This window comes from Passer domesticus, chromosome 15 (genome assembly GCF_036417665.1).
Source record: "Passer domesticus isolate bPasDom1 chromosome 15, bPasDom1.hap1, whole genome shotgun sequence".
NCBI classification, from domain to species: Eukaryota; Metazoa; Chordata; class Aves; order Passeriformes; family Passeridae; genus Passer; species Passer domesticus.
This window is the reverse complement of record NC_087488.1, coordinates 16,989,332-17,004,718: the sequence shown is the minus strand read 5'-3', so window position 1 is coordinate 17,004,718 and position 15,387 is coordinate 16,989,332. Positions and strand designations below refer to the sequence as shown.

Below are 15,387 nucleotides of genomic sequence, written 5' to 3'. Positions count from 1 at the left end.
TTGAGTGTGTCTTCTTCATCTGTAACTTGGTGCTTAGCAAACCTCGGTCTCTCTGCAGGTTTGTAGGTATTTTTATGCACAAGAGCTCTAGGTTATTTAATTTTTAGGTAAGTATGGAACATTAAATTATTTTGTGAGGAGTTTGAAGCTTAGTTACAAGTTAAAAAATAACCCAGTATTCTAAGCAGTGTGTCTGGAAAGTGGTTTATAGGGGATTATTTTTAACTAATAGTATATTAGGTAAACTTTCTTAACTTCTGGTCTATATTTCAACAGTAGAACTCGACTAAGCTATTGGCCTGTTCATGGCTACCTACCACATAGGGAGTCTAGACTTTTTGCAGGCTTGAACCTGCCATACATATTTCAACTGCTTCATCCATTTAGAATAAACTGAGCTAAGCCTGAAAGGAAAAAAAATGCTTCTTGGAATTGCTTTAACATTTCAGTATGTCTTTTCAGGAACTTTTAATTGCTCATTTTATTTACTCTGATACAGTCCTAAGCAACAACACAGTGTTTTGGGCACTTCAGAATTTTACTGTGAAATTTCACATCACAGGTTCATCAGTGCCATCTCTGTGTATTTTCATCACTCAAAGTGGCAGTGTACAAAATCAGAAGTACACATTGTCTGGCCCTTAAAGCTTTGTGACAGATTCGTACCAGCACTAGTATCTTAGGTCATTTTTCCTGACGTCTGCCAGTTTGTATAGTGAAAACGAGCTGTTAGCAGTTGTTTTCTATATAGTTAAATAGAAAAGTCTTTGGAGATTCAAGCACCCAACTGAAACCTAAACTTTAGCGATCCTTCAGTGGAATTGGAGATACTAAGGACAATTCGTAGACTCACCTTCACAAATCCAAGTTCTTCACATCACAGGACTTTCTCCTCTTCTCCCTCTACTACTAGAGGGATTAAATACTAGTGCTACTAGAGCTAAAGCTGGGAGTAACAGCAGCAGTTTGGGTAGTACATGTACTCAATTTCCCTTTTAAAAACAAGAAGCACAAGTAAATTAATTCTACAAGGAGACATTCCCTTTGATTTGGTTTTTTCAATAACTTTCCCACCCATATGAAATCTGTTCCAAATGTGCTGCTTTAGCAAGGATTTCTTAGACAGTAACAAGAAAGCGATCCAACAAAACTTTTAAAAGACTGAGAACCCTCTGAGCATGTCAGCTGTTCTAATTTGGGGGAATGCTTTTATATTATTAGGCTGTAGTAATCAAATGCAGACAAGCAAAACAGATCTGGGAACAGAGCTGTATAACTTAGATTAACCTAAGTGCTGAGCTGCAGCCTCTTTTTAATAAAACCACTGAAGAAAGTAAGCTCAGATGGAACAAGGCTTTCCACTTTTGTTTTGCAGAATGATTTTGACTTAAAAATATAATTAAAAAAGCAGTGAAAGTTTATAGAGAGCATATCAGCTTCATGTACATGAAAATAACTTACATAATTTAACAGATTTCATTTACAGAGGGAAACTAATTGCATAGAACACATTCTTTCCCTAGAAACTATATGCATTAATATACGGAAAGAGGCACAAAATTATTTCTGATAAACAAGCGCCAGTAAAAATCATCAGCGTTCCTTGGACAACTATTATTGTTCATATCAGTCTAAAGCTCACGTTTTTGTATTAATGTGGTCACACCACCATGCTGATCCCATTATGCAGAGTAAGCAATTGATCTCTGCTTGAGGAACCGATGAGAATTGCTGCAGTTACCACACATGGCCCAAGGATGAGCCACATACATGCTCCAAGTCAGGGACAGGCAAAACAAATGAAGGCAACATCTAAATCAAAGGCAAATGCAGCATCACAGGCCTTAAAAACAGAACTTGCACTGAATGGTGTTTAGAGCCATTTAAATGGCAGGTTTTTAATAATTTTAATGAAGATAAATGAAACAAAGCCCTTTATATAAACAGTTTATTTACTCTAAACAGCAACACAGACAGAATGCCATATAAACACAAAGAAAGTGATGCAGAATAAGGATGCTGGCTAACTTTGGATCTCAGAGGCTTTCTTAAGCAATAACAACCTAGTTTCTGAAAGATAGAAAAAAACAAATTCAGGGAGGGAAGGGGGTGGAGGGCATGATTTTTTTTCATACAGCCAGCTAGAGGCTAAATATAGTTCTAACATTTTAAAGCATGCCTGCATCAGATAGCAAAGTAACTAGAGATACTAGTGAATTTATAGAAGTATAAAAGTTTATAATTTTACAGCAGTTGAAATACTGACATCAATATTAAAATAAAAGCAAGTTTTACATAACAATCAAAAATACAAAAGACTGAAGGAAGAGACCCTGTATGAAAAAACTGGGGGCAATTCAGCAAATTTAGAACTGTATACAACTGGCGAATATGGAAAATGGCACACATACAACCCCCTCCCCTTATGTGGATATTAATTGAACATAGCAACATTACATTTTGCAAAAGTTTTGTAAACAAGTTCTTGCCAAACCAATCCCTTCCTTTTTAAGATGCTGCATGACAAATGCTTATGATGGTGCAAACTTCTTGGCTTGTGCTCGAACCCTCTTTTCGTATTCCACTCTGTTTTGGCTGAAAAGAGAAAGGGTAATTATAGCTGGAGAAATCAGAGGCTGTATTACAGAGTTAGTTTCATAATGAAGAGAAACAGAAGTCATTGCTGAAGGCAAACCCTTTTGATAGCAATTCACAGAACACTACAATAAATTAAAGACTTTTCTGAATGAGTATGGTACTCTTCAACTAGTTACTTCCATCACCAGTTGTCAAATGATTGCACTTACTTTGTACTGCACCAGTCTCTTCAAACAGGTTTGCACCTGCTCTTCTCGAGACCAACTGTACCTCCTGTGCAAACATTCCCTCCGAATGTTTGTTCATCTGAAGTTCTGTACTCCCCACTCACATTAAGACCCGAGGTCGTTAATAACAAATTCCAGTACCCTAACAGCACAAAGCGAGGAGAGCAGTTCACTAACAGTTGGTGGACCTCATATAGTTTTAAATTATCATCTTTACTGCTTTGGAGGGAGAGAGAAGGGAAACACTCCTAAGAAACAGGAGAATGATAATGGTGTGGTAATTTCAGCCTTTATCTCTACAGACCCTGATTCACAGATTTAGGTTTATCCTAATCTTCAGGGGGAAAAAAAGCTAGCTCAACACAGCTAAGTGTAGTATAGTTGCTACTGATCAGGGAACTATGTCCAGTCACTAAGTCTCAGACTTAAGACGTAAAAGAGCAAGTTCTTTGTTTTCTGTTCTTGTGCCAACAACGCATAGCAGTAGCATAGTAAAGCATTCATTCACATTCAGTCGTCCATTCTGTATTAGCTCTCAGAAGTGTGAGCTGAGCTAAACAGAATTTTGTAACCATTACTCTTCTGCCAGAGATAGTTTAGAGTGACTAGATTTTGCAGTCAGCTTTGCAGTAAATTTAACTTACTTCACACTATGAAGGCTTGCTGCAGTGAAAGAAAAAGAAAAGGCAGCAAATTATATCCTCAGAACTTGACAGACTGGGGGGAAGAAATGAAACCAATTGTGATCATATGCAATGAACAATTACTAGCAAAGAGACTGAAGATACTCTCTTCTCATGAGGAGACTTACAAACTTTATTCTACATATTTTCCTCTAAGTCATATTGCACTGCCACATGAGAACATAGCCTAGCTGTTAAGTCTGGCACCCACAGAATCCACACAGAAGAATGCCTTCCATAGTAAACCCTGAACGTCTACAGCAAAGAGGAGGAAGTAGGCTAGCACCTTAGGAGTGCTGAAGTTACTGAACAATAGTACCAAAGGAATCCTCAGAATATGTATTCCTATTCTGAATGTTTATTCTTGAAAATTTAACAACTCGTTTAAAGTTTAACAACTAAAAGACCTCTATGTAAACAATGGTGCATCTTCTGCAGTATTTATCAACTATGCCAACATTACAGATGCGTGCACAATCCTGCTCTGTTTAACTTCCACCAGATATTCACTAAGTAGCAAGAGACACACTCTTAGACTGCAGAATAGTAACCCATCTGAAATACTCTGCATGTCCAAGAGACATGAAAAGCATAAATGGTTGACTACACATACTTGAAGTAACAAAAATCCTGTCATATTTAAAACAAAACAGGTATTTGTCCCCCCTGGAAGCACTTTAAACACAAACAAGACTAGCCAAGACTGGTTTTGTACATACACGCACGCGGGAGGTGATTAAAAAGAATAAAGCACAGACTATCTATACATGTACAGAAGTACGTTACTGAAGCCTTCTTCATCATTCCTGGCTCCTACAACTGTGGCCACTTAACTGTCTTCCATATACACTCAACTCCACCAAGCCTTCGGTAAGCACTTTAAAAAAATAACACTGAGTGAAGCCACTATCCATCCCCTACGTTTCCTTTTCACTAGGACTCTATTAAAAAAAACGCATTTAACATAGCTTGCAAGTATGGTCACATAAAATGTTATTTTTCAAACTTGGCACTCTCCTGGAGGCCTCTTCCGTCCAGAACTGTAATTCCACAATTCCACCTTGGTTGTTATTTCTAATAATACTACCAGTATCTACCAGTGCCAAAAGCATTTGTTTAAAATGTTTTGCTTCCTTAAAGATTATAGAATAGATATCCATTTTTAATGGTGAGAAAACTTTTAAGACTAAGACAAAAAAAAAAAAAAACCAACCCAAAATCAAAGAAACCCAAAAAAAAAGTCTCTACCTCACAAATTATCCCCTTTCCTGATCAATGCAAACTTCATTCTGCTAAAGCTATAGGCATTCTGTACTTTTCAACCTACTCTTCTGGAAGATGTAGTTTTCCCAAGATGCCATGTTCCCTCAGTGACCACAGCTCTCCTTTGTCCTTCAGGCACAAGTTTTTACAGGTATGCACTACTGGGCAGAAGTAAGTTACGCCTGTACTCACAAATGTGAACTGCCACCTAATTCGGTCTCCTCCTGGTGTCACGACACCATTACACCACATTGTTACTATCTGGCCTTTAAGCCTTTAAGACTCTGTGTTAGGCGAGAACCAGGATGAAAATAATGATATAAGGAGTCTTCACATCTTATTGCTGTTGCTTTGCTATTAAAAGCTCCACTAGCCTAACAGCCACGCAGTTACCATTTTGTTCAAGTTTAGCACAATCTAGGCAAATTCACAGAATACAATAATGAAGGTAAGAAAATTCCCCGTGTCATTTGTAAAAACATTTGCATGTTATACTACAAGTAACAGGCACCTGTAAGCAATATGACAGCTTTCAGACTCATTTGCAAAGACACTTACCAGTAAATTGTGTAAGCCTCTGCTTGAGCTGGGTCTTGAATATTTGGTTCATTTAGAAGTTCTTGTATGCCTAACAAGATCTATAGAAAAAGGAATAGAAGTAACAGGCATATATTATGGGTATTACTAATTGAGATTCAGTGAAAAACCCTTAGAAACCAATTTAGGTACACACAGTGAACATCTTATATTTGTATCAGATAAGCAAGCAAAGCAAAAGCATTAAGAATATGTCTAAGTATAACTAATGACCTGTTTAATTGTGATTGCTGGCCGCCAGTCCTTATCCTCCTCTAAGATGGAGAGACACACAGTGCCTGAAGGATACACGTTTGGATGGAATAACGGTGGTTCAAATTTACCTGATAAAGAAGAAGAAATTAATTGCATACAGTGCTAAGAGGAAGTTCAGAGAGTTGGGTTAGATCAGTCAGGGGAAACAAAACCCAAAAATCCCCAAACAAAACCCCACCAATTTCTGGAGCTATTATTACCAGTTTTCTTCTCGGCTCAGCCCGCACCTAAAACAAACTCCATCACATCTGTGATATCAATCCAGCCAATCCAGCACTGTCTTTTTGACTGGCAATCTTTTGGTTTAGGAATGGAAATGGACAAAGGAATTAATAGTAGCTTTGCGATAAAGACCTTTTCAAAACAATTCTGTCTTTTCAGTTTTACATACTGCTACGTAAAGGAAAAATACTACCCTTCACTCATCTCTTCTCATTTTAAAATAATGAAAGTTTCACATAAGGAAGACGTAGGTTCTTAGCATTTTTTTCAGTTTCGTATTTTCCTATGTATAATCAAGATGCACTGAACAAAAGGAACTGAGTTTAAATTACAAGACCAACTGAATGCTTGTGCAGCTTTCCTTCTGCCACTCAATCTATAGTCTGGCATTGCTTTTAATCTTTACAGGACTTAAATGCAACAGTAAACATCTTCAGTAAAGTAATGAACACTCCTTTTGCAGTACATGAAGTATCTACAGATTAGTGCAGTTTTCTCATCCATCTGACATTGCAAATATCCACAAGACATAACAGTCTTGCTGCCCTATGAAGTTCAGTGGTACTTCAGAAGCTGCACTGGTAGGCAGTTTTATCAGTCACATACACATCTTACTTTAAGGCATGACAATTCCTTTAACGCTGTCAGGATGTGAAAACTGGTACTTTTCAAGAAAATAACGTGAAATGTTTTCAGTTACAAGAGATGTTTGCTCCTGTGTTACATGTATTCAGGCGGTATCAAACAAAAGGGATAGCCAGGAAATATGCTTACGTGATGGGAGATGAATTGCTGTCAAAAGAGCAATTTGTAATCACTGTCATTGATTTGAGAAGGTAGCCAATTCAAGAACCAAGAAACCATGCAATGCAATAGATGTTTTCAAGTTTCTATAATAGGTGACGTTTGAGATGATATAAAGAAAATTAAGTTCAAAAACTTAAGGAGACTAGGTATCTGAAAATCTACTAAGTTATACACGGTAGCAGATAAAGAACAGATTCATATTTTAGAACAAGCTGATTAAAAGGTACGAGTTACAGAGTCCTTTTTTCCAAGTTCCTGTGTTCTGAGTTCTCAGCGTAGAAGACCAACAGTAAGAACATAAGGATTTAGTCTAAGCGTGCCTACATATTGGTCTCCAAGGACAGCTGATAATGTAGTGAGTATTTCAAGTGATGTTTTCGGCAAACTGTGAGGGAACTGACACACCAATCTCCCTCCCCTCCCAATTCTGATATACCGAGCAGTTAGCTGATTTCATCACAACCTTCTGTGATGAAATGCAAGTGGGTGGGGAAAAAAGAAAAAAGCAATGTGTCTTTAAAAAACAACAAAACAAAATCAATCAAAATTGTAAGAAAGTAATAACCATTTGTAAGAACCTCATGGATTAATTCAACACCGTTCTAACAAACCAGTGATTTTCAATTACCTGTGGTAATTTTACTTACATTTTGGGGGTGAAGAAGGGTAGTCATCCTTGAAAAGCATCCGTAGTTTAAATAAGCCTCCTTCCCATGGTGTCTATCAAGAGTTAATGTAGAATTTTGGTTACAGCAAGGAAAAGTCAAAATTGTGGAAAAAAGCTTACCAAGAATACAGTTTCTCAGGCAAAGCACAAGACATTCTTCTGCTACACAGCAGAAAATAGCTGTCCTGCACTGTAGCACACTGTCTAGACTATGGCAAGCTATTCTACCTATAGAAGAAACTGAAAAGGAAAGGAAGGGGTTTCTTTCTTCAGCTAGTAAGTGATCCCAACTCATCAACACAGTCAGGGTCATCACCAGTAATTCCATATAAAAGTAAAATTTTCACACTATGTAAGAACAGAATACTTCTGAAATTTTACACTATACATGTACAATGAGGAAGGGGCAACTGTTGTACCCCCACGGAAGTTTGAGAAGATCGGAGATGGATACACCCATTAAGCATATGAATGCAAATGCTTCTCTCGTACCTTATGAGAATTTGGCTAATAAAGCCACAAATGAACCAAAAACGTAGACAGAACTGTACTACTGCTACAGTTAATGAGATCCACTAGTCTAAACTAACCCTGTCTGCGTTTGGTCGAATGTAGTTTCACAGATTCCATTTTTCTGTATAACAAGAAATTTTAAGAGGGTCTTTATCCCTATCCAGCACTGGGAAGGGCACTCCTAGGAGCAGTTTCCATGACATAGAGCAAACCAAATAAGACAGTACTACTCAAAAGGGTCATATAAACAAGAAAAAAAAACATCTAGCAGAAGAGAAAAAGACCGTCTCAAATATACAAAACACAAAGAAAAAAGCCCGTCTTCTGACAAAATGAGTTCTGCTAAGAAGTGTAGAAATACAGAAAAGATTCTTATAGCTGTAAAATTTATTTCTCTGCTACTTCTCCGTAACTTGCCCTTGCTATGGATGCATGGCAATGAAAGTAAATGTTGGGTTAATTTTTTTAAAACAACTGGAGTAAAGATGGTCTCACATCTTAAGAGCAAAACTGACTAAATCTTATCCTCACAGAAAGACAGTTATGTTTGAAGACTACCTTAGAAGGAAATTATTTATTATTTCTTATCTGAACTATGTGATTTTTAGCTGAATGAAAACCAAAACAAAGCACCCAAAAAACCCACATGAAAAGAGAAAAATCACTCCCTTGTCATTGGTATTCATTATGCAAAGTCTCAAGCTAGAAAAGGAAGAAAAACATGCTAGGAATTAATAAGATAACACATTTCCAGAAGTGAATGAGTTTTATTATATTTGCTATAGTGTATTTAAAGAACTCGTTCTAAACTGCTGTAGTCAGTTGTCAACAACTAGAAAAATCCATTCTCCATACCTTCTCAGAGGAGTTCCTTTTTAGAAAATACGAGCTTTTTGACAGAATAAACTACCTATTACACAGAAGAATAGAACAGTTGGCAAATTTTTTATCATTCTTCTGATAGCGCAACATACCTCATGGGTGAAAGATAGCACTCAAGCCCTGCTAAGGCTAACAGTATGACCGCAGTATCATGGAGACCATATTGGATTATGGGACTAATTGCAGATGTTTGAGTCAAATTTCAGGTAGTTAACAAGTGATTTGCTGTCAAATAAGTGAACAGAGTATGCCACTCAGGACTAACACCACTTCAATATTTAATCTGGCTGACAAGAAAGCATTTTGGTGGTTTCAGCAGCAGTATAGGATGTCTCCAAATACAAAGGGAATAGAGAGCAACTGCTTGGTCTGACAGAGACGAGTAAGTCATGCTGCTTCTTGTTAAATGTAATTTTTTTAATTAGCAGGCATCACATCAGCCTAACTGATCTTTTCCGGGTGTGACATTTTCTACTACACACGAAGCTGGCTTTAAGGCCTTGTTCGCTCCATTTTGTGATTTACAAAACTTCAAAGCAATACAATGAAGATTTTGTACGGCACATAAATTTTACCTGAGTATTTAAAAGCGCCACCTCCATAAGGTACATAAACTGTTATGGGAAATAATCTTGTTCAGGCAGAACACAAGGGGATGAGTTTTTCCTTACACTGTGTTAGAATATTTGTTGGTCCTTCTTTAATAACTAACTAATGCTGTGCCCAGACAACTACCAGAAACTAAGTTGCAACTGTAACAATGTTATGCCCAGCATTCAACTAAGACAGCATCACAGAGCCTGCAGGTTTTGCCTACACACAGACTCTTCTGAGAATCTAAGAAACAAGATCATAAGGGTACTTAGGCAAATTGGCAAAAGGCAGTAGAAAAGGCAAGGCAAAAAAGTCCCACACTGAAGACCCAAAAGAAAGAATTAAAACCCCCAAATAATTAATAGTAGTATTTCAGAAGAAGCAGAGGACAACCTCCAGCTTCAGTACAAGACTCTTAAACACTCCTCTGAAAACTTGTATTCTTCAGGTGCCCAGTGCCAGGAGTTGAACAGGTTTACGGTATACTTTGTTCAATATTCCTAGTCCACAGCACTTCTAGTTGTCAGTGTAATGCATAAGCAAGTTAAGTTACTTTTCACCATAAATGAGAAATCAGGAGAACAGTAAATCTTACCCCTTTCTTTCCTGGAATAGCACACTCCCAGTTCATTAGATTCATTGTGCCATCTGGATTTTTTGTAGGTACTGCTACAAATCCCTGTGAATAAAGGCAAAAAGACATATGGTGAGAATTTTAAAAGATGTACTTAAAATACTTTGTGACATATTTTATCTTTACACAAAGTTACTTCTTTTTGCACTACTTTTTTTTTTCCCTTTTCAATTTAAAAATATTAATTTTAGGATTTTTTTTTAAAATCCTATCAGGGTAATGAAAAAATCATCACCAGAACACTGAAACAATTGCAGAGTCAGATATTTGGTAGCTTTCATACTTACAAATGGATGATCTTTTCTCCAGGCTTTTCTCTCCTGTGCAAGTCTGCTAAGAGCTATGCCAGACATATTCAGAGTCCCTCTAAAACAAAAGTAATTGCTGTTAGCATATACTTTTACTTATGGCATAAACAATCACGATGCATTTATAAGCCCTGCTCACACAAGAGTAATTTTGAACTCTCATTTTCACGTCAATAACCTAAACACATGTTTCTGCACAGCCAGCAGAATTTATCATCAGGAATAACATCAAGTTTCCCCATGCCCTCAAGTTCTTAGTTACTGGACTTGACCTACAAAATTCCATCCTTACCTTATTGCTTTATATTTGAACCCCATCTTAGAAGAAACTTTGACAGCAGCTTGACAACAGAAGCACTATTAGTAATGGCAAAAGTGCTCAGACTTCCTACTTGTGCAACTGACGCACACTCCGTTTATATCCTTCCTACAAAATGTGAGGTATGGCAAATTTCTTCTGTAGGCAAACACCTCCATTACTCCCATTTCTCACAAATGGGAATAAGAAATGCTACTTTTTGGGTAAATTCCCATTGAAAGCCAGTATTCCCCACAAAAGCAACAGGGGTATAGAATTTCACAAAGTCACCTCAGTTTTGCAGCGATGCCATTATAAAACTTCTAGACAACAGCAGGAACAAGCAACAACACAGAGCTCAGCTAAGGAAGAGCCAGCAGGTCATTCCACAAGACAGATTTTAAATTGCAGTATAAACTGAAGAATATTTCTGCACCTTCAATGTCTTAGTAATAGCCAAGCATGGTGACCACGACTACAGAAAAAATATGCAGAGCACAGGTCATTCACTACTGCATGACAGAACAACAGTTCTAAACAGGATGATTGCACCAGTGGTGCTTTCAAATTCAGGGGACAATTCTCCATTCACCCAGAACAGTACTCAAAGTGAGTTTATTTTTCATTGTCAAACTGTATCTAAACTCAGGGTTTCTCCATCTACATGCTCAAATTCCAATGAAGGTTTTTAATCCTTCTTATAACTGCACTTCCACACATTTTAAATAAGAGTTGATAATTGGCAATGGGAGAAGTCAGGCCAATTTGTTCTCAACCCGACATGTACCTCATAAGCCTTTTTGACAGCAGAATAGTAGAGTGCTTCCACTTAACAAGTTCACAGAGTGACTGAAAGCAGCATTACCACTCTATTAAAACGAACCCTTATACACTGGTTAAGAATGATGCAAAATTTCACAACCTCTCAATATGCTGATTACTTATATGAAGTAATGAAGCAGGCTACTACTATTATAATCATATGAACTGTAGATCTTTAAAAACACCAGATTAAGCAATTTATGCAGTTCCTAGGACAATATGTATTTTAAATCTGTTCTTCAACCTTTTCTCAGCCCATTTTGACTAGATGGCCATATTCCCGAATTCACCTTCAAAGCAGCAACTAAATTAATGTCAGATAAAGCTTTTGAAAAGGGACAATTCACACTCAGTGGACATGCACACACACAAAAATATTCCTACATTCAGTCCAATTTTCCTCTAGTATTCCATACGCTTGTATCTTAATTATAGCAGAAGACTTGCAGGACCTGTACACATGAATACAGATTTTAGTCTGTTCACAAGCAGGAGATGCAGAGCCATTGAAAAAAAGATACCAGTAGAACTGAAAAAAAAAAAAACCAACCAAAAAACCAAAGACAACAAAAAACATCTCCCTTAACCAAATTATACAGGCAGCAAGTTTTAATATGTTGTGAGCAAGTTTTAATATATTGTAAGAGATGTAAATGAACTGCATATACAGCAGAACTTCAGCTCTGCTTTTGGTACCTAGTAGTCCACAGTACTAATACTAACCTTCCCATCATAGCTGAGAAAACCATATTTGTTTATAAACCATCCAAATATTCTTACATAGTTCACCAAACTCAGCTACCTTTTCTGGCAGAAGACACATTACAGGATGCTTTCCAATGCATTTGTTCCATTTCCAGTGGCTAACAGCCAATTATTTACGACATGAACCTCAAGGGAAATGCCAGTTTCTCACTGGGTAAATAAACAGTGGATCTTCTGCAGAACATCAGTAACCCAGTAACTTTTCAAGTAACTGAAAAAAAAAATCCCGAGTTTTCAAACCATGCATCCTACTTGCTTTTGTTACACACTATACTGTGCCCTAGTACAATACAGATTTTTCTAATGCTCTACAGAGAGCTTTCCAAATCTTGAGGCATTTGACTTAGTTAAGCACTGAAAAATGTCAGTGTGTATGAGAGACGACAGGCTTCACATATATGGTTCCCACAGAATTCAGTTACATCGACAAGAACAGACAAGTATCTAAAACCTCATCAGTCTATTAGAAAATAAAGACTAAACAAGACAACTAAAGGCCCATTTCACAAACTAAGATCCCATTAGTTAAGCATCCCCTCAAAAGCACTCTGCTAACAAACTGTCCATATAGATTCTCTATATCCCAATCTATTAATGTACTACATTACAAAAAAAAATCCTGCAGCAGAGGAAGTTTATTCAACCCTATTTTTGCACATGCCACAAAATTCAAAGAGATCAGTCTTCAGATTTTGAGTTTAATCCCCCAAATTAGCCCCTGCCATTAAGAGGTAATAATGTCCCCTTTACTGCCATCAACTCAGAAAGTTAACAGAAACTTCCAAATTTACTCAGTAGCTTGCCTTTGCTGCTGTTACTGCCTACTTTAGAAAAAGAACAAAATAAAACCATCACACATGCAAGTTTTTGTGTCCCATTACAGAGTATCTTACCCATTTACGTCCTCTGATGGAGTGAAACAACCTACTTCCACACACAAAATGCAAGTCTTGCAAAGAATCGTTCCCGTGCCACAAACAACTCTGTAAATACGTCAACAATATGCTCTTGGAGGTTCAAGAACTTTCAGTATGACTTATTGATTCCAAGCAGCAACAAAAAAGACCCCAAAACGTTAAGGTTGCTAGCCTCACATTTTTACTTTGCAGGTTAAATACTGACATAGAAAGACATTATTATTGAAGTAGTTTTCCCCGAACTATACAAACTTTATTTTTCAGAAGGGTGGAGAAAGCCACGGCGTAAGCATTCTAACTCTGTACTAGGGTAGAAAGTCTCCTCTGCTTGCGGCAAGAGAAAGGTAGAAGAGGCCGAGCGGCGACCGGAGTCGCACATTAAACAACAGAAGATGCCGAGCGGCGATGGGCGCCGTGTTCGACGGCCAAGTAACCGGACAGGGCCGAGCACCGCCCGCCACCGCGGGCCCGCTGGTCCCGTGGGCCGCGCGAGGGGCCCGGGCAGCGCCCGAGGCCTGCACGGGGCACCGCGGGCCCGCCCGTCGTTCCCGGGCATACACCCGGCGGGGCGGGACCGGCTCGCGCAGGCCGAGCGCTTCCACGCCCTGCTCGGCGACCTCCGCCCGCCACCACCGAGAGCTGCGGGGCGCTCAGAGCCTCGGGCGGATAGCGCTGCGCCGGCCGGCCCAGACATAAGGCAGGAGCCGCCAGGCCCGCACGCCCGCGGCCGCCGGTCCCGTCCCGTCCCGTCCCGTCGCAGGCGGGGGGCGCCAGCCCGGCCCAGCCTCGGTCCGCTCCCCGACCCCGGGGCCACCCCGGCCCCACTCCCGGCCGGGCCTCACCGAGAGCCGCCGCCGCCGCGCGTGTCCCGGATCGAGGCCGCGCGAGTGACCCGGATGTTCCCGCTCCCGCTGCTTTGTCTCCACTCCGGAGTTTCCCTCCCTCTCGCCTTGGCGCGGAGCGCGAAAGCGCTGTTCTGTCCCTCGGCCCGATCCGTCTGTGACCCTATCGTCACGCTTTACGCACCCCGCGACACAGGACCCAGAGGCGCCCTCAGCAATGCCTGACTACGAAGCACCAGGAAAAACTCCACGCGGGGCTACCCTCGCGCCTCTCGCTCCCACCAGCTCCGGCAGAAAGCGGGATCAATCCTTACCTCCGGCGCTGTGGGAGCCGCCTGCGACTTAAGAACGCCTGGTCCGTCGACGGGCGCGCGCAGGTCTGGCGGGCCGCACTCGCGCCGGTCCGAGCCCCGCCCCCCGGGCCCGCTTGGGGGCGGGGCCGCGGCTGCGCAGGGTGGCCTTCAGTTCGCCTCCATCCCGCGCTGCTCTCACCCACCTTTGAGACCTGGGTTTTGTTTCCCATTGCTTTGTTAGTTTGGTTTATTTTGGTTGGGCTTGGTTTCCTTTCCTTTCCTGGGGGAGGGGTGTTGTTTGGGTTTCTAAGAACGCATTTTTAGTGGCAAATAGAGTAAGAATCACATTCTATTCTCATCTTGAACTTCTCTTTATTAATGAAACTGCTGAATTTTTAGTCCAGAAACCACTGCCTAGCTATACCTTGCGCTAGTCTGTGTCAATGTTAGTTGAACGATGTTCTGTGTAGTATTGAAGTTCAAAATGGTTTTCTTCAGAACTCTAGAATTGACTATTTCAATAAATAATCACCTAGATTCCAATCAGCCCCAATCAAAATATATGCTGAAGATCACTGTACCTAAGAAACCTTTCACCAGTAGCAAATACCCAGTGTAGACCAGGATAAACACATATTCCCTGTGTAACTTTCCACACAATTCCAGTGGCATTACGAAAAGCACCTGGCTTACAGGATCTCTCTCATGAAATTGTACCCATTACAGTCTCTGATAATGTCACATACATATGGACTATGTGTATATGACTACCAGGCAAGATTTCAGCACACTGAAAGGTGAACAGCACCCTAAAAAGTGAATTTGCAGGATCACTTTAGTGCCAAATGAACCCGAGATGTTATAAAAGATCCAAACAGGTAGCTAATGACTTAGTAGTTTATGTCCCCTTTATAACCTGGTTTCTAGTTCAGGGTAGACACTTGTCCTTTTTGTGCTCTCATTTTCCCTACATGGTGAAAACACTTGCAGCAACAGGTATGTAGAATAGGAATTTGGGCTGAAAGTCATGCTGGCTGACTCTAAAATACCAGTACTTTTAGTAGGACAGTCTGATGAAAATACAGATGCACACACTGATTACTTAATTACTGTAATTGCTGTACTTGATTTCTACAGCAGTGTTTGTTCTTAGCACTTATTTTAGTAAAATTTAAATGCAATTAAATGCAGGAAATTAGT

At 39.7% G+C, this 15,387-nt stretch overlaps 2 protein-coding genes across 3 annotated transcripts in view; both read right to left on the bottom strand.

Annotated features, from left to right (window-relative positions):
• Positions 1-1,934: 1,934 nt before the first annotated feature.
• Positions 1,935-14,264, bottom strand: UBE2I (ubiquitin conjugating enzyme E2 I). 2 transcript variants are annotated; one of them, XM_064390858.1, is made up of 7 exons: positions 14,209-14,264; positions 10,230-10,308; positions 9,904-9,987; positions 7,300-7,372; positions 5,582-5,691; positions 5,330-5,409; positions 1,935-2,595 (listed from the first exon to the last, which is right to left on the bottom strand). In XM_064390858.1, the coding sequence occupies exons 2-7, from the start codon at positions 10,293-10,295 to the stop codon at positions 2,532-2,534; spliced, it is 477 nt and encodes a 158-aa protein (XP_064246928.1). In that variant the 5' UTR covers positions 10,296-10,308; positions 14,209-14,264; the 3' UTR covers positions 1,935-2,531. The 2 variants fall into 2 exon arrangements, with proteins under 2 accessions (XP_064246928.1, XP_064246929.1); XM_064390859.1 differs by lacking the exon at positions 14,209-14,264 and adding an exon at positions 13,895-13,949.
• LOC135281725 (3-phosphoinositide-dependent protein kinase 1) overlaps positions 1,935-15,387 on the bottom strand; it is a 77,719-nt gene continuing 64,266 nt past the window's right edge. Inside the window, exons 19-24 of the transcript XR_010348262.1 lie at positions 10,230-10,308; positions 9,904-9,987; positions 7,300-7,372; positions 5,582-5,691; positions 5,330-5,409; positions 1,935-2,595 (exon numbers count right to left, since the gene is read on the bottom strand). The gene's annotated coding sequence lies outside the window, so the exon portion shown is untranslated. The remainder of the gene's footprint in view (positions 2,596-5,329; positions 5,410-5,581; positions 5,692-7,299; positions 7,373-9,903; positions 9,988-10,229; positions 10,309-15,387) is intronic.

Coding starts and splice junctions, on each gene's coding strand:
- UBE2I (XM_064390858.1), bottom strand. CDS start 10,295: ATGTCTGGCATAGCTCTTAGCAGACTTGCACAGGAGAGAAAAGCCTGG. Junction 9,988..10,229: donor GGAGAAAAGATCATCCATTT/GTAAGTATGAAA, acceptor CTTTATTCACAG/GGATTTGTAGCAGTACCTAC. Junction 5,410..5,581: donor CAGCAATCACAATTAAACAG/GTCATTAGTTAT, acceptor CTTTTTCTATAG/ATCTTGTTAGGCATACAAGA.